General features: G+C 41.6%; 2 protein-coding genes across 14 annotated transcripts in view; both read left to right on the top strand.

Moving 5' to 3' along the window:
- Positions 1 to 3,350, top strand: part of MTM1 (myotubularin 1) — a 75,739-nt gene extending 72,389 nt beyond the window's left edge. For 3 of the 6 annotated variants that reach the window (XM_073358368.1, XM_073358365.1, XM_073358369.1), the window contains one exon: positions 703 to 3,258. In XM_073358368.1, the coding sequence (XP_073214469.1) occupies positions 703 to 870 (168 nt within the window). In that variant the 3' untranslated portion in view covers positions 871 to 3,258. Of the gene's footprint in view, positions 1 to 702 lie in introns of all 6 variants that reach the window. The other 3 variants (XM_073358366.1, XM_073358367.1, XM_073358370.1) reach the window with 2 other exon arrangements.
- A 5,332-nt stretch (positions 3,351 to 8,682) lies between these two features.
- MTMR1 (myotubularin related protein 1) overlaps positions 8,683 to 19,328 on the top strand; it is a 52,886-nt gene continuing 42,240 nt past the window's right edge. For 4 of the 8 annotated variants that reach the window (XM_073358355.1, XM_073358351.1, XM_073358357.1 and 1 more), the window contains exons 1-3: positions 8,684 to 8,919; positions 12,353 to 12,458; positions 18,410 to 18,433. In XM_073358355.1, coding sequence (XP_073214456.1) covers positions 8,789 to 8,919; positions 12,353 to 12,458; positions 18,410 to 18,433 — 261 coding nt within the window. In that variant the 5' untranslated portion in view covers positions 8,684 to 8,788. Of the gene's footprint in view, positions 8,920 to 12,352; positions 12,459 to 18,409; positions 18,434 to 19,328 lie in introns of all 8 variants that reach the window. The other 4 variants (XM_073358356.1, XM_073358354.1, XM_073358352.1 and 1 more) reach the window with 2 other exon arrangements.

The following is a 19,328-nucleotide window of genomic DNA, read 5'->3' as shown; positions in this document are numbered from 1 at the left end:
ACTGGAGTCGACGTAGCTTAGGTCAATTTACTGTGGTGTCTACACCACGCTGTGCCGATGGGAGAGCGCTCTCCCTCCAATTTAGCCAGTCTTTAGAAGACCCACTAAATCGATACTGCATCGATTGCGGCAATGTCAATCTAAGGGCTTGTCTGCACTTACTGGTAGATCAGCGCTGCTGCAATTGACCTCTGAATTGATGGGGGAGCGCTCTCCAGTCGACTCTGGTAATCCACAACTCCGAGAAGAGTAAGGGAAGTTAATGAGAGAGCATCTCCTGTCGACATAGCATGGTGTAGACACCACAGTACATTGACCTAAGCTACATCGACTCCAATTATGTTGTTCATGTAACTGGAATAGCGTAACTTAGGTCGACTTATCACAGTAGTATAAACAAGGCCTGAGAATGGGGAAAAGGGAATAAATAACCCTCTCATCATTCAGCAGCAAGCTTTTCTGACTGATATTGAAGTAGCATGAACTGGCTTTGTACAAAGCTGGATATAAATATCTTTTTGTGAGGAAGGGAGGATAGATACGAGGAAACGCTTTTGAGAAGGCTTTGCTGTTCGGGATGCTGGAGAGTGCAAATGTTGGGTGCTGCCGGATTGTTGGGTGGAGTTGGAACAACCTCATGCTGAGGAAACATGGTCAAAGTAACATTGTAAAAAGTCACCTTTATTGGATTTTTTTTTCTAGCAACCAAATCCAGTGGAGCAGCGTTACATGGAGCTCCTAGCATTGCGTGATGACTACATGAGAAGACTTGAAGAACTACAGATCACAAATAATTCCAAGATTTCCAATTCATCAACCTCATCAGCATCTCCCTCACAAATGATGTCCCATGTGCAAACTCATTTTTGAAGGAAAAAATGTTTGATTCTTTCTCTGAACATTGTAACCATAAGTGGTGCTTAATGTAGATCTATAGTACAAAAAGGAATATTTGAATGCCTTATATTGGACCTCTTCCTAACATGAAATTTTTTAGATTGTCTCCATAGTTGGAAGACTTGAAAGAGCATTCTCTTCAGTTCATTTGTGCCTTTCAGAACCTGTGGACAGGAACCATGTTATCCAACATGGGAAACTTATATGGGATGCGTTAGAAGTGTATTTTGTAAAAGTTTGATACAATTAGAAATATGATTTGATTTTTTTCATTAGTATGTATTAATTTATTGCATCGTTAGGTCCTGATGCTGCGAAGACATAACCATGTGCTTAATCTTATGCACTGTGAATAGTGCCATTGACTTCAGTGGGGCTATTCACAGTGTATAAATGTAAGGATGTGCATAAGTCTTTGTAGCCTTAGGGGCCTTAGACTTTTTGAGGCAAAAATGAGAGTTGTATTATCTTCTTGAACTTTCAGAAGCAAAGTGCTCAGAAATAGATTTTTTTTCTAGTAAACTGAAAACTACTCCAGTTTTTATTGTTTAAAATAATTCCAAATCTGAGGACTTTAGGTGCCAAGAAACTTGTAATTAACAATTCAACTTGCTCAGTACGTATCCAAAAACAAGATAACTGTATAAAAAGGCTAACTTCTATATCATAGATGACGATTTTAGAATAAATGGATGAGGACTGTGGTGGCTTTGGGGAAAATAAGTTGCAAACTTTTTTTTTTTTAAAGTTAGCTGTGGAACACTACATATATTTTTGATTCTCGGATCTGTCAGCAATATTTTCTGGATTTTTGCTTTCATTAATTTGCCAAAAATAAAGAATGGTTCTCAAGAAGACGCATATAAATCTAAAAAATAGGATCCACAAAGACTTTGCTTAAATGTCCAACAGTAGCAATAAGTAGCTTTTATATGTTTTCTAAAATGAAACATGCCTATTCAGAGCAGTTCTTATACCAAAATAGTTTAAAATTCTTCAGATTATGGGTAATGAGTTGGGAACCTCTTAAATTTGTAGCTAGTGTATTTAATCTATTCCTTTAACAAATTTATTCTTTATCAAGTATTTAAAGGGATTTCAGTGTATAAGGTTTGCAGATAATAGATTGTGCATTGACTGAATCTTTCAACGAACTTGGTTTGAAGTTATTTCAGAGGCTTCTAGTGTTACATTTATAATTTGCTACTTTCAGGTATTTTTTCATTAGAATTACAAGCACTTAAGGCAGCACAAACCTTGCTACTTGATATTTTAATTCATATTTGCATATACTTGGAAGTTTTAATGATTTTCAGGCAATTGAGTACATTTTGCAATATAGGATTTGTAAAGGACTGTTCATAGATAATATAGTTATTTTAAAGGGATTGTTTGACACTTGAGGCTTCTACCTTTGTAAATTATTGTACATGTAAGTTTTGATCTACAAAATGTAACAGCAAAATACAATAGGATATGTATAAATTAAGTTTGTGTAAGTATATAAAATATAGTTTATTAGAAATTCTCCAGTTTTTGTAAAGTGTAAATATTTGGGTACAAAAGCTAAATTTAAAGCATAGAGTTCCATAAAAATCAGATAGTTTAGAGAACATTGGAACATTTTAGAAATAGTATTTTGCATAGAAATAAAAAAGCACCTCTTAATTTGATACAGTAAATATTATGCTAAGAAAATTGCACTGTTTTTTTCAGGGAAATTCAGAATATTGCTTGTATTGTGTGTGTTCTAAGGACATATGGCTTACCTCCACTTATATTTGTCCTCTCAATTTTACTCTCCCCTGAATCTGTCTTTTATATATTATTCAGCATATGTATCTGGAGCAGCAGCTTTGAGTTCCCCTCCCCCCAAGATCTTAGCATGTTAAGATAAATTGGGTGCAGTACATCTAATGAACAAGGAAGCTCAAATTCATGGCTACTTATCCCTATGGCAGAGTATAACTTAAAATTTTAAAAACTATGCAGATTCTGATGTAATGGCCTTCTATTTGTATATGGTTTATAAAAAACTAGTTTTTTATTACAGTTTTTGAGAATTGTAGTAGTTGGATCAAACACACAGTAGAATCTTTTTCAGCAGTATGCAGGAGGAGTTAAGAAAACCTAGTTTTTACTTTGTAAACACTAAATGATAAACCTATTGTTTGGGAAAGTTTAATACAGTGAAAAGGATTTAATGCACTTGTTTCATTACATATATACAATTCATTTATATTGCCAATACAGTTGATACTGCATTTTTTATGTAGCTAGAGCTGAAATTCATTCTTTGAAAACCTCTAACTTAGCTATATGTTCACTTGGATTCTTTCTCAAGACAATGATTTAGAATAAAATCCTTGTTTTTAATTCTATTAAAATAGTAATTTTAAATACAAAAAAGAACCTTTCTAATTCTTTAAGCTTCTATTTGTTATAGGATGCTAACCTTTTAACCTTAACGTGACCATGGATATAGGTGTGAAAACTATGATCATTATTAATACACAGCTTTTTCTGTTTGTTTTAAGCTGCTTATTTAGGTCCTGATCCTGCAGTTCACTGCATGCTGGTGAACACTGAGGCTCCACATGGACACAGCAGTGGATTGTAGAACTGGGCCTTACACAGCAGTTAGCTCAATTGTGTTTGACCAAGGTAGTTATATGAAAATTGCCAAACTCTTAGTTTAGGGAGGGTGAATGAGAAGAGAATTTTTAGGCATTTTTAAGAGCAATGTTGGGCAGTCTTTTATTGTGCTATGTTTCTGCACTATACCATGGTGCTGAAATGACTGGAGTAAATCTTCATTGTGACAAATCCCCCAATACTTCTCCCAAAAAAAATTATTCTGCTTTTTCTTTTATATCAGACGGGGTTTAGATGTAAATGATGAGGAAGCTGCACATACATACCATGCACCACTACTGTGATTACCACTGCCAGCTTCAAAATGTTGGTTTCCTTCTCCCATTCCTACCTGTATACTATCTCAAAGGCCTGGAATGACCACCCAGTTGTGTTACATCACTTCTTGGATGGTGTTCCAAGAAGGAGGAGTGCTAGCCAGAGACGGGCTCCACCTAACAAAGAGAGGGAAGAGCATTTTCACAAGCAGGCTGGCTAACCTAGGGAGGAGGTCTTTAAACTAGGTTCACTGGGGAAAGGAAACCAAAGCCCTGAGGTAAGTGGGGAAGTGGGATACCGGGAGGAAGTACGAGCAGGAGAGCACAAGAGAGGAGAGCTCCTGCCTCATACTGAGAGAGTGGGACGATCAGCGAGTTATCTTAAGTGCCTATACACAAATGCAAGAAGCCTGGGAAACAAGCAGGGAGAACTGGAAGTCCTGGCACAGTCAGGGAATTATGATGTGATTGGAACAACAGAGACTTGGTGGGATCACTCACATGACTGAAGTACTGTCATGGATGGGTTCAGGAAGGACAGGCAGGGCAGAAAATGTGGGTATGTGTGGGGGTGCTGAAGTCAGGGATGGGGTTGTGGGGGGTGCAGGGCAGAGGGCTGGGAGTGTGTGTGTGGGGGTGCAGCGATCAGGGACGGAGTGTGTGGTAGGGTGTAAGTGTCAGGGCAGAGGGCTGGGGGTGTGGGGTAGGGTCGTGGGGGTGCTCCCAGCCCCCTGCCCAGAGCGGCTCACGGCAGGGGGCTGGAGGAGATATGCCCCGATTCCACCCCCCTTCCCCAAGGCCTCCTCCCCAGAGCAGCGAGTGCGCTGTGGCTGGCTTCTCCCCCTCCCTTGCAAAGGCCATCAGCTGATCCGGGGCAGGGAGGGAGAGGAGGAGGGGCAGGAACCCAGCACGCTGGGGGAAGAGGCAGGGGAGGGAGGAGCTTGCCTGCCCTGCAGCAGCAGCTGGCAGGACCAAGCTTCTTCATCCTGCCCCCGTGGTAGTGGTGCGGGGGCAGGATTTTTAATGGCGTGCTGCTGCCTGCTGGGGTCCCGGCCCTGCTCAGCCCACTGCCGGCCTGGGTTCGGCAGCTGGCTGAGCGGGGCCGGCAGCTGGGACCCGGCAGGCAGCAGCGTGCCATTAAAAATCGGCTTGTGTGCCGTCTTTGGTACACGGGCCATAGGTTGCCAACCCCGATCTAGACTGTTCTCAGTGGTAGCAGATGACAGAACAAGGAGTAATGGTCTCAAGTTGCAGTGGGTGAGATTTAGGTTGGATATTAGGAAAAAGTTTTTCACAAGGAGGGTGGTAAAGCACTGGAATGCGTTACCTAGGGAGGTGGTGGAATCTCCTTCCTTTGAGGTTTTTAAGGTCAGGCTTGACAAAGCCCTGGCTGGGATGATTTAGTTGGCAATCGGTCCTGCTTTGAGCAGGGGGTTGGAATAGATGACCTCCTGAGGTCCCTTCCAACCCTGATATTCTATGATTCACACTACCTTTTCCTTATTCAAAACTCTTCTAAAAATTCACTTTTTACCCTTGTTGCACATTCTCTGCATCCCAACATCACAATACAGGTACACTGATTATAAACTAACTCCCTCATTGCTGTCTTCTCTGAACCTGTCTTTTAGACTGCTAACTCTTCAAGGCAGAGTCTTGCTTTTGTTTTGTACAGCACTGAGGATATTGGCATTGCTCAGCAAAACATTGATATTTTGAAAATGTAGAGTTTTTAGCTGCTTTGTAAATGGCAAAATTGTTACAGTTCAGACTTATCAGATTGGGTCTCTAGCACACTATAATTCTTCATAATTGAGTGACTTGTAAAAGAGCATAAAATCCAGCTGCATGTATATGAGTAAAAGAAAAAGATGTCAGTATAAAAACCCGACTTCAACATCTGATTAAACCTATCTTGTTAGAGGGTTTTTTAAATACTTTACTCAAATATTGGAATGCTTTTCAATTGGTTTGGTCTCGGCATATTTGAACTAGCATATTTGCTAATTACTAAAGATGCTATTGCTTAAACATGTGTGCTTCTTAAAAATCTGTGTAAAAAGTATGAGAGCATCTCAAACTCCAGTTAAAGTTTATAAGCCTTGTTCTTTTTTTCTTTTCATTTGGCAGGCTACTTGGAACAAATGTTATGCAATCAGACTTTTTAACCAGATTCCTTAGAGTTCTTACTAAATTAAATCTACCACTGCCATTAGTGAAAATCTTTGATATCAACCCTACTTCCTCTTTACAGGAAGAGCTTGCTGCTCCAGTATCATCTTGTAATCTGATTGATAATAAAAGCTATGCCACCAGTTACAGAACAGAAGATCAATATACTTAGCGCAGTATACTCTTCCCCTCTTTCAAAACTGGCCATGTTATCAAAAGGATCAAAGTAAAAAATCTGTATTATTTAGACTCAGTCATCCAGTAGTAACTTCAACACACTTCAAACTTCCCATAGTTTAAACTCCCTGAAATTTTGGGCATAGGCTACATTTGACATTTAAAGAAAAATTAAACCTGTTGAATCACTTTAATTAGCAGGTTAGTACCATAACTAAACAACCCTTTCATTAAAGTGAGATAAATGAGCTCCTCCAAGCTCTATTTAATAGAATCATAGTATATCAGGGTTGGAAGGGACCTCAGGAGGTCATCTAGTCCAACCCCCTGCTCAAAACAGGACCAATCCCCAATTAAATCATCCCAGCCAGGGCTTTGTCAAGCCTGACCTTAAAAACTTCTAAGGAAGGAGATTCTACCACCTCCCTAGGTAATGCATTCCAGTGTTTCACCACCCTCCTAGTGAAAGTTTTTCCTAATATCCAACCTAAACCTCCCCCACTGCAACTTGAGACCATTACTCCTTGTCCTATCCTCTTCTACCACTGAGAATAGTCTAGAACCTTCCTCTCTGGAACCACCTCTCAGGTAGTTGAAAGCAGCTATCAAATCCCCCCTCATTCTTCTCTTCTGCAGACTAAACAATCCCAGTTCCCTCAGCCTCTCCTCGTAAGTCATGTGTTCCAGACCCCTAATCATTTTTGTTGCCCTTTGCTGGACTCTCTCCAATTTATCCACATCCTTCTTGTAGTGTGGGGTCCAAAACTGGACACAGTACTCCAGATGAGGCCTCACCAATGTCGAATAGAGGGGAACGATCACGTCCCTCGATCTGCTCGCTATGCCCCTACTTATACATCCTAAAGTGCCATTGGCCTTCTTGGCAACAAGGGCACACTGCTGACTCATATCCAGCTTCTCGTCCACTGTCCTTTTCCGCAGAACTGCTGCCTAGCCATTCGGTCCCTAGTCTGTAGCGGTGCATTGGGTTCTTCCATCCTAAATGCAGGACCCTACACTTATCCTTATTGAACCTCATCAGATTTCTTTTGGCCCCATCCTCCAATTTGTCTAGGTCCCTCTGTATCCTATCCCTGCCCTCCAGCGTATCTACCACTCCTCCTAGTTTAGTATCATCCGCAAATTTGCTGAGAGTGCAATCCACACCATCCTCCAGATCATTTATGAAGATATTGAATAAAACCGGCCCCAGGACCGACCCCTGGGACACTCTACTTGACACCGGCTGCCAACTAGACATGGAGCCATTGATCACTACCCGTTGACCCCGACAATCTAGCCAACTTTCTACCCACCTTATCATCCATTCATCCAGTCCCTACTTCTTTAACTTGCTGACAAGAATACTGTGGGAGACCGTGTCAAAAGCTTTGCTAAAGTCAAGAAACAATACCTCCACTGCTTTCCCTTCATCCACAGAACCAGTAATCTCATCATAGAAGGCGATTAGATTAGTCAGGCATGACCTTCCCTTGGTGAATCCATGCTGACTGTTCCTGATCACTTTCCTCTCATGTAAGTGCTTTAGGATTGATTCTTTGAGGACCTGCTCCATGATTTTTCCGGGACTGAGGTGAGGCTGACTGGCCTGTAGTTCCCAGGATCCTCCTCCTTCCCTTTTTTAAAGATTGGCACTACATTAGCCTTTTTCCAGTCATCTGGGACTTCCCCCATTCGCCATGAGTTTTCAAAGATAATGGCCAGTGGCTCTGTAATCACAGCCGCCAGTTCCTTTAGCGCTCTCGGATGCAACTCGTCCGGCCCCATGGACTTGTGCACGTCCAGCTTTTCTAAATAGTCCCTAACCACCTCTTTCTCCACAGAGGGCTGGCCATCTACTCCCCATGCTGTGATGCAGCAGTCTGGGAGCTGACCTTGTTAGTGAAGACAGAGGCAAAAAAAAGCATTGAGTACATTAGCTTTTTCCACATCCTCTGTCACTAGGTTGCCTCCCTCATTCAGTAAGGGGCCCACACTTCCCTTGGCTTTCTTCTTGTTGCCAACATACCTGAAGAAACCTTTCTTGTTACTCTTGACATTTCCTCTTAATGTAATCTCAACATTAATAAAGAAAATGCAGCTCACTTCATCGGATGCAGGTGACTAAGGTGACTGGCAGTGTGACAACTAGGGACGGGGGTGAGGGGTAATCGGAGCCTATATAAGAAAAAGACCCCAACGTCAGGCCTGTCCCTAATTGAAACAGCTGTGATCCCCAGCGCGCTCAGCTTTACCAGGCAAGCTGGCGGGGGGCAGGCAGGCTTGGTGCACAGAGGGGAGCGCAGGGGCCGAGGGCGCTATGGGCGGGTGACCCCCTGGCCCCTTTGCAGACCCCCCCGGCCCTGGGCTGTGGGAAGCTCTTCCCCTGCCCCTCGCTGTGACGGACACAGGAGCGTCTCCCCCGCTGCGTGAGAGGGGCGAGCGGCGCGGCTCGGCCCGGCCCGGCCCAGCCCCGCTCAGGGGCGCTGCCTGGCCGCCCGCTCCCCGCCCTCTCGGCGCCGCGGAGGCCTGTGGGTAAGCGCCGCCGCCAGGTGACAGTTCCTGCCGCCGCCGGGGCCGGGCTGGCGGAGTGAGGCCCGGCGGGAAACCGGCAAATCCCGGCCGGAAGGATGGAGCGGGCGCCGGGGCCGGCTCTGGAGGGCGGCGGCGGCGGGGCCCGCAGATCCGTGCGGCCGACAGGGCTGGGGGGCGCCGCCGCCGCCGCGGGCTCCCGGCAGCCCAGCGTGGAGACCTTGGACAGGTGAGCAGCCCGCCCTCCGTCCCGGGGTCGCTCCCAGTCCCGCTCTCCCTGGCGGGCGCTGCGGGGCAAGTCCCCCCCACACTCCCCCCCCAGCCCGGCCGCCGGGGCTCGTCCCGCTTCGCGGGCTCCGGGTCCCCCGGGCACTAGTGCGGGGCCTGGATCAGCCGCCCGGCGGGGCGAGGGCAAGTCCCAGCCGTGCGCGGGGCCGCGCTCTGCCCTGAGGAGACCCGCAGGCGGCGGCGGCGGCGGCAGGAAGGCGGAGACCGGCGGGGGGACGGGGCCCGGGCCTGTGGGGAGCCAGCGCCCCCTTCCCCAGCCGGGCCCCCCTTCGTGGGCTGACCATCTCTGGGAGGAACATAACGGGCAGCCCTCGCTTGCGGTATGGATAGCCGAGGGGGAGAGGGTACAGGTGAAGGAAAAGTAACTTCCCCGTGAGTTAGTGCAGAAAGTTTGGGACTGTTGTTGTCCACCCCGCGGTGCCCTGTAGCTGACGGTGCAGCTCAAGCAAGGATGCGTTTGTGACATAAATCTGGAGATGGGCATCGTCACCTCACAAACAAATGCAAAACCATCCAGTTTGAGGGATGTACTTGACATCTTAAAAATGGGGAAAAGATTTATTCCCTAACTTACCTTCCTTAAGTGGTATCTGAGAGAGCGTTTAAAAGCTTCTAATACCTATGTATGTTACGTCAACAAAAACAAATCTAATATGCACAAACTGATGGATAATATGGGGGGAATGTGAGCAGCTGGAATCAAGCAAAAAGTGCACCAAAATAGTAATAGCATTGGGCTTCATATTAGCTTTAGACTGTGGTATCAGGGTAGTCTCTCCCCCCTTTTTTTTCTCCTCCCACCCTGACACACATTTAATGGGCTTGGAATGATAGGAAAGAATGATTTCTGGATAATATACTATAGCGGATGTTGCTTGATATCAAACTACTTTGTGAAAAGCATGTTGTTAAACTAGCAGTATTTATTTATATAAGGGAAGTGAGGAGCCACTTTCAGTCTTGTTTTCAGACATTTATACATTTCTGCCCAATACCTTTTTGGGATGAAGCTCCTCCTGCTCGTACCTTTCCAAAAGAGAATTTTCTTGCAAGTTCAGTAACATTTCCATTAGCTGTTAGAGTTATCAGAGCATGTGAGGAGAGTATCTTTTCAGTGGTTAAGATGGAAATTTGGAATTTAGATAATTAAAGAGTTGGTTATTTTAAAAATATTTTACCTGTAGTGTTCAAAATATTTTTGTTCAGAAATTGGAAGGGAATAGTATTCCTTTGATACCAGTGGTAGGCTGGGGAGAGGGCATGCTATGCATATGTGAGGAACAGTACCATGGTACCAATAGTGAACCTTGCAGCTCCTGGCACAAAGAGGAAAGATTTTTATGTGCAGCTGCTGCAACATCAAAGCAAGCCTAGCCTGTGCATGAAGTGTGTCTCCTTCCTCCTATGATATTGACATTCATCATTGCTGTGATTCATAAGAACGGTCATACTAGATCAGACCAATGGTCTGTCTAGCCCAGTATCCTGTCCTCCAACAGTGGCCAGTGCCAGGTGCTTCAGAGGGAAAGAACAGAACAGGTTATCATCACGTGATCCATCCCTTGCCACCCATTCCCAGCTTCTGGCAAATAGAGGCTAGGGACACTTCAGAGCAGGGTTTTGCATCCCTGCCCATCCTGGCTAATAGCCATTGATGGACCTATCCTTCATTAACTTATCTGATTCTTTTTTCAACCCTGTTATAGTCTTGGCCTTCACAACATCCTCTGGCAAAGAGTTCCACAGGTTGACTGTGTGTTGTGTGATAAGGAGAGGGCCAGTAAGTAAGATCAAAGAGACAGGTGAGCAAAAGAGAGAGAAATACTATCATTAACTGGACTTGTAGCTAAAAATTCATACACTTCCTCTGTTCCCCAAAATGTGGGTAGAGGTCTCTGCAAAAGACGCAAGTGAAACTAAAATCCAGTTCAAGACTAACTATGGTAAAAGCGACTTCTCTGAAGCAGGAATGTAATTGATTTTTAATAATGAAACCATATATTAAGAAGTGGTGCTATGTAAAGTTTATGCAGCAAGGGAGAGAACTAATAAAATCCATGACTAAAAATTACTTGATGGTCTTCCACTTCAGATATGTAGCTGCTGCAGTGCTCACCACGCTTATCTTCAGCCAGCACCTCTTGAAACCCTATGCTGTTTCTCATTATGGCACAGTGCAATTAGTGTGTGAAAGGCCTCTGAAGTGGTATCTTGTGCTCTTGATGAACAATCTGCCACGCCCCCTCAAATCCCAGTTTTACCTGTTTGTGCTATGTACATTTGTGATTTATTAGTCATTCACTTATACCATTCTGGGAGTATCCCAGAATTCAAAATTAGCGTGTGTGTTTGTTCATTATATACTATTTTTAAAATGTATTGTACTTTCTGTTCCTGACTTCAATTAAAACACTATGTATACAGAAGAACCTCACCTCACTAAAATTCATTAAATTGTTGAAGCGCAATCTGAGATTATACTGCTGTGCTTGGAGCAGGGACAGCAGGGCAATGGGGAGCATCCTGTTACCCCCCCCATCCTCTCATCTGACACTGAAATGTACTGAAATAGACCTAGGGCACTTAAAAGTGGCTGGTGTCCAATTACAGTGGATCCTCCCCAGTCTCCATATTTGTTAGTCTCTGAATTTCACCAATCTGCACTGTCCCAGTCTCACTCACACATTAGTCCAGATGAGTGAAATTCTGCTGTAGACTTGCCTGATGCAGTATCTTTCGGGGGGGTCTTGTGTGCTTGCTAAACTACAAGGTTCAGTAATGTGAAATGGGTCTCCCTGTCGTTAGCAAATGCAAAAAAGAAGATACAGCTAGGTAGAAAATTCCCTTGAGGAAGAGTTATACATATCTTTTCTTATTGTTTTAGAGGTGTTCCCTTAGAGAATATCTAATTTCTTTTTAAATGGCAGTGTTAGAATAGCTTTCTATCTCTTAGGCCTTATTTGAATAATAGTGTCACATATATGAAATTCTTGAAAGCACTTAGGTCCTGGAAGCACTTGCTCAAAATAAATTATTTTTTATGGCCTTAAAGAGAAATATATGAATAGTTTTAACAATATCTGATAAGGGAATCAGGAGCTTCATGTCCCCAGGGCCCTGAACATTTTTGTAGATTAACAGTTGCACGTCTGAATCAAAATGAATGGCAAATTCCAGCAAAATTGAATTCTTCTCTGTAATCTGCTCAGCAAAAAGGTTGTACTCTGTTCTTAAAGAGTATAATGTCATTAGTGTTTGTGTAATTGTTTGTTGGTTGTATTCATGTGGGGTATAATTAAATGTTCTCAGCACTTCCTCAGTGTAAAGTAGTAATCATTGCTAAATACTCTGAAATATTTATTTTGTTCTTGTAGCCCTACAGGATCCCATGTTGAATGGTGTAAACAGCTCATAGCTGCTACCATTTCTAGTCAGATTTCAGGTTCTGTGCCATCAGACAGTGTATCCAGAGATTACAGGGTAAGTGACATCTATCATTTGCGGAATACAAAAATAGTTGTTCAGTCTGTTGAAACGGGTGGGCAGGAAACTTCTTGCTACTTTGATTTATCTACATGGCAAACACTTGAGTGGATCATTGCCCATCTGAGAGTCAAATGTCAGTTAACAGCGAATAGAGAGGTGCAAAGATTTTCTTTGTATTTTCTCTCTCATTTAGAGTAACTTCACTGAGTTCTACAGAACAAAAGGTAGGTAGAAAAAGAAAGGAAACTTTGAAGGTGGTATTTTACAGTCATGGTGTGATTTTCTTCTTTCCTTTGATTTTTGTCTAGAATTTTCTGGAAATTGGTTTCTTTAATTATAGGAATGAAACATTTGTTTCTTGGTTTGGAATCTTGTCTATGCACCATGCACTCAGGAGAAAGAATTGAGCTATGTGGATTTCACAAAAATTAAATATAATTAGCCTTGGTGAATATTAAATGAGCATATCTTCTCCAGGTGTGAAAAGAACATTTACCTATTTTTACTTTTCTTCCTTTGTTTTGATGTGACATGTCACTATTTGTGGAACGATGTCCCTTTATAAATCAGAACAGACTTTCTCTTGTTTGTTTTTTCTCATCCAACAATATAGATGTCATTGAGACAATGATTATGCAATGTCTTAGCTCTGATTAGAATCTTTGGGTTTTTTCCTCCCTCCCTTTTCATGCTCTCTTCTGTTTCCCTACATAGAATCATAGGACTGGAAGAGACCTCAAGAGGTTATATAGTTCAGTCCCCTGTGCTCCTGGCAGGACTAAGTATTATCAGGAGCAGTGTGTATTAAATCTCTCTTGCACTGCAAATTGACACAAGTGTTATCTCTGTTTCCAGTCCCCATAAAAGTCCAAAGTTGCTGTTAAGTTCAGGTCTTCCATGTGCTTTATATTCTCTTTCTTCCCTGGAATTAAAACAAAATTGTGTGTTCTGGATGCAAAGTGTCTAAATAAAGATTTTATCTTGTTTGCTTTAAACTGGAGTTTAAAATAGTCTACCAATGCTTTCTGGGTTTAAAAGGCCTTGAATGCTCTGTACAAACAGCATATTTCCTTAACTTCTGTGACTGCAGGTCAAATTCAGCGTGAGCTTGAAGATGAAGTTACTAACTGTATTTGATCTTAGTCTATTTAAAACTTCACCTCACAGAGTTTGTCACTATGTTGGCACAGTCAGCAACTTGTACTCAGAAAAAGCTTAGCTCTTCTATACTCTGGCAGCTGAATTGCAAATGCTCGCTCTGGGTCAAGGCTGATGTCTTTGATAAAGCATTGTGGGAAACCTTGCATTACAACTGTCTGTTGTATTTGCCCTGTAGATCAAGGACTTCATTTTAGCAGAATCCAAGTCTGCGAGTTTAGTGTTCAATTCACCATTTGAGTTATTATGCATTCCTCCAGAGGAGAACCAGTTTTTTAATCTAAATAGTCTGGTTCTCTATTCCAGACTGATCTTGCACATTACTTAAAAGGGAGAAATATTTTGAGGCCTAATGAGCAGCATTTAAATCCATCTCATTCTCTGTCTGTTACAAATAAAAAAAAATTAAACCTTTCTATGCTCAAAATCCCCCTTGTTTATAAATTGTATTTAACATTACATGTCTATGACAGGATAGAATGAACTAAACTCCCACATTTGCAAATCACATTGCAGAGTTTCTAATCATAAAATTTTATTTACCTATCCTAAATAATAATGCATATTTTTTTTAAAAGCTAAGAAGCTACTATATGGTGTTTTCCAAGTGCTGCTTTGGAAAAGGGCCTCCTTTGCATTATAACCTCTCTTTCAGATACTTAGTTCTACTGTCCTATTGCCTCCTGATTGCCATGGAATATCCAAGGTTTTACGTATTTCCGGAAAATCAGTTGACTACTGCATACACAATATGTTTTAAATGTCACAATTTGTTTTTAAAGTGGGTGAATTTAATGTATGTGTAAGTGAGAAACTTTGTATAGCAGCAACTAAAATCAAGAGCAACATGGGCAGATGCTGTGCAAACTTCTCCACACAGTTGTCAAAGCATCTGAGTCTTTAATTGCAACCTTCCTATTCTGGTCTTGGGTAAATCATGCCAAATAGCACTAATTTTTGTATGGCTTTCTTTAAGGATGAGGTCGCCATGCTTGCTTCCTCCTATGATCCAAGTAAAGTATCCAGAGATACCTCACACACTTTTCATCACAATTTTGATATGCATCTGCATTAGCATTTCTCATTTTGAAAATGGACACGGTACCTTTTAACTAATACAAAGTTAATTAAGTTTAGGCAATAGAATATGTATTGACTTGTGCATTTATCCAATAAATTTAACTTACCATATTTACACAATAGATTGTAATGGTTGTGAAGTAATCTTTCAAGTTGATCAGCTAGAATGTCCGTGTAAAACTGGCCAACATATTAAATGAAAAAGTTGTTATAGATGAGTAAATGGCAAACAAAAGAGAATCCATATGATTATAATATAATAGTGCCTATAAAGCTTTCCATCTGTTGATATCACAGTGCTTTTTGAAGGTGGGTGAACCTCATTAGCCTCCTCTTACAGATGAGGAAGCTGCGGTGTAGAATGGCTAAAAGACTTTCACAAGGTCACCCAGTCAGCAAAGGAAAGCCAGTTTCTAGACTCGCAGACTGGTACCCTCTCCATTGAACCACACTGCATTCAGTGCCTTTTAAAATCTTGATTGGCATTTAAAGAACGTAACACATCAAAGAAACCATATAGGTAGCTGACTTCTAAATTTGTGTTCAGAGTTGTTTGCGTGCGCAAATTGGGTACTTAGTCTGTCTTCCCAATTTGTGAGCAGATTTTTGATTATACAAATGTAAAGGCAGTTTTGAAAATGTGCCCCTAAGTTTTTTGATTTAAATTTCTAGTACAAAAACTGAGACTTAAAGCAGGAATATAGTCCTGAATTGCAGTGCACTGTTACAGAACTTCTGTCTTCAAGGCTGAATAAAACTGTGAGCAAGAGAGAGCAAATATACTCCTTTCTGAATTTCATTCAGTCTTGCTAATTAAAGTTCAGAAGAAGCTTTGAGATGGATACTTGCTCTTCATGATTAGTTTAAAAATATACAGTTTGGGGCCATTGTCGATGTGGATTGCTCAGAATACAACTTGCCTTCATTACAAAAGCAAGCAATTGCTAGACCTGGTTGATCAGGAGGTGCTGTTGAGTCATCTGTGGGAATGAATGCGATAGCTTAAACTGTTCATGTTCAGGTCTAATGGGTAGAGTCTAGTGGCTTATAATTCTTGCTCTTCCTGAGGGTTCTTGCATCACGGTCTCAATACGAAGGTTCTCTTCTGTCATTCCTTCTGCTCAACATGTGTGTGAGATCACTAGGGGCAACAATTCCCCTTTTTGATTGAATCTACATCTTTTAGTCTGCTTGCTTTCCCAGTGTCTGGCCTACTTAGCCGTGGGTGAAAGCTAACTAGCTGGCTTAAGTTCAGCCCAAAAAAATCAGAGGCGAAGTTGTAGTGAAAGCATATCTAGGAATAAGTGTAATGATGGGGTGGGGGAGGATTATTATTGTATCCTTCCTTGAGGGGCTATTCCACCCTTGGTCTTGTCAATATGCACACTCAGGAGTCTCTTTGCTCATTGCTGAATTCATAGGTAACAGGATGCTGCAAAATGCATTCTGCCCTAGCTAAAACTTCTGAGTCACTCTGATGCAGACCTCACCACGATTATCTGTGACTTGGTCACTCTGGTCTGGGCTATTTTAAAGTGCTGTACCCTTGGAAACTGCCTACCTCTTTAGCTAGACAGGCAGATTTGAATACATAACATCAGTTTTCTTGACAGGTTTCAGAGTAACAGCCGTGTTAGTCTGTATTCGCAAAAGGAAAAGGAGTACTTGTGCCACCTTAGAGATTAACCAATTTATTTGAGCATAAGCTTTCGTGAGCTACAGCTCACTTCATCGGATGCATACAAGCATTCTTACAACTACAATACCCACCTGTGGAAGTGAAGAAACAGATTGATAGAGCCAGAAGAGTTCCCAGAAGTCACCTACTACAGGACAGGCCTAACAAAGAAAATAACAGAACGGCCACTAGCTGTCACCTTCAGCCCCCAACTAAAACCCCTCCAACGCATTATTAAGGATCTACAACCTATCCTGAAGGATGACCCAACACTCTCACAAATCTTGGGAGACAGGCCAGTCCTTGCCTACAGACAGCCCCCCAACCTGAAGCAAATACTCACCAGCAACCACATGCCACACAACAGAACCACTAACCCAGGAACCTATCCTTGCAACAAAGCCCGTTGCCAACTGTGCCCACATATCTATTCAGCGGACACCATCACAGGGCCTAATAACATCAGCCACACTATCAGAGGCTTGTTCACCTGCGCATCCACCAATGTGATATATGCCAGCATGTGCCAGCAATGCCCCTCTGCCATGTACATTGGTCAAACTGGACAGTCTCTACGTAAAAGAATAAATGGACACAAATCAGATGTCAAGAATTATAACATTCATAAACCAGTCGGAGAACACTTCAATCTCTCTGGTCACGCAATTACAGACATGAAAGTTGCGATATTACAACAAAAAAACTTCAAATCCAGACTCCAGCGAGAAACTGCTGAATTGGAATTCATTTGCAAATTGGATACAATTAACTTAGGCTTGAATAGAGACTGGGAGTGGCTAAGTCATTATGCAAGGTAACCTATTTCCCCTTGTTTTTTCCTACCCCCCCCCCCTCAGATGTTCCTATTAAACCCTGGATTTGTGCTGGAAATGGCCCACCTTGATTATCATACACATTGTAAGGAGAGTGATCACTCTAGATAAGCTATTACCAGCAGGAGAGTGGGGTGGAGGGAGGTATTTTTTCATGCTTTGTGTATATAAAAAGATCTTCTACACTTTCCACAGTATGCATCCAATGAAGTGAGCTGTAGCTCACGAAAGCTTATGCTCAGATAAATTGGTTAGTCTCTAAGGTGCCACAAGTACTCCTCATCAGTTTTCTTGGCTTTCAGATGGCTCCCCATCAGCTTGTGCACTTCAGATTGAATGATTATCTATTTTTTGTTTCTTAAAATGTCTGTTGGTATGTCCCTGAATCCATATACACAAAAGCAACACATACAGTTGTTAAAAAATTCTGAGTATCATGGCTCCCTCTCCTCTGTGTTCCATGGTGGGAGTTTCACTCCACCACAAAGCTTTTGCAAAAATACAAAGGTCAGGAGGGAACATATTGTGCTGCAAAGGGGAATGTGGAATTTGAAGCATGTTGAGCTTGCTTTTTCTTGTTAGACTTGTACTAATGTGCCATACACAAGCAGCATACTTGGTTTTGGGGGCAATCTAACTCTCTAAATTCATAGTTTCTTATGTAAATCTCACCTGACTGAAAACTTAGTAATAACGTGGTGGCCTTGAATGAGGTGGCATTAGTGGAAAGCACTTAGATAATAATGGCTGCCTAGAAAGTTTTGGAAGTAAGTTAGGGAAAAGTTAGAGCTAACTACACTCCGGTGTTTGACTCAGAAATGTAGGGCCATCATTTGTCATAGCTATTATTGTGGGCTTACTATATACTATCCAAAAGGATTACTAAATTCTTCAATTTTTCACTAGTATGTTGTCACTGAATAAAAAGATGCTTAGGACCTGATTTCAAGAGCTTGACTCCCATGTAGACATTAAAATGAAGTGTCCAGATTTTTAAAAGTGCTCAGCACGCTTTGTTGAATGCATAGGGAGCAGCTGTGTATTGTGCAGTTTTGAAAATCTTGCTACTAATTTAAGTACCAGAGTGGGAGTTGAGCTCTTCTGAAAATCTGATCTGCTGCCTGATGTCGTCTCTGTCACAAAGCAACATCTGAATGCACATTTTGTTGGATAACATTTTGTATTTTAACTAACAGGTATACAAGAGGCCTGATATACGGGTAAGAATACATTTGGCTATTGGCAAAACAGCCTCCTACCTGTTTGTCTTTTGTGCTGTGTTGAGAACTTAGCGTGCCTAGTATTCTTTTTTATGTCATTAATGTTTTTTATGAACCAATCAGACCATTTTGCTATGCAGCTCAACAGCTTGTTTGCCATTGCAATCTTTTCATGAGCAGTAAAAGCCAATGTGTGAGAGAGCCGTATATTTAAGTTATGTTACAAATGTGCAGTGCAAACTTCAGTTTTATTATATTAACTCCGACAAAACGGATGCTCATGACTGATGCTTACATGGTTTGGACTACAGAGCACTGTATTAGTGAGTTTAATGTGTTATCTATGCTAAAGAATTTCAGTAGTAGTTTGTGGAAAAACAGTAAGTCTTTGTTTATTCTATTTAAATAAGATTTCAATTCATGTTTGCATTCATACATGTTTTACCTTAATTGATACAGCCCTTGAGCAAAATAGAAAGTTGGGATTGAAGTTAGATGCAATGACCTACATCTTTTTGATGATAATTTTAGAGGCTGGGTTTTATCCAGTGTTTAATGATATAAAAATTCATAGCTTTCTCTTTCACTTTGGAACATTAATCAATTGAGAAAAGAGAGGGTTAATAGTCTGATTTTATTCTCTAAATATTTTAACCCTGTCATTCAAACAAGGGTTTGCATTTATTAAAAAAATCAGTTAAGCCTGATCCCCTGGTTTGAGATGAATCAATTATTTTCACATCTGAAAGCTACTTGGATTTGTATAATAATTGTAATACACAAAGATCAATATTTTCAAGGGCAAATCTATCAGAAATTGGAATGAAATAACACAAGAAAATATGTTAAAATAATAAAACTTGATTGTTTTCTTTGGTTTTTCACCTTTATCAGT

The sequence above is a fragment of the Lepidochelys kempii genome, chromosome 9 (assembly GCF_965140265.1).
Source record: "Lepidochelys kempii isolate rLepKem1 chromosome 9, rLepKem1.hap2, whole genome shotgun sequence".
Taxonomy (NCBI): domain Eukaryota; kingdom Metazoa; phylum Chordata; order Testudines; family Cheloniidae; genus Lepidochelys; species Lepidochelys kempii.
This window is presented reverse-complemented; position numbering and strand designations above follow the sequence as displayed.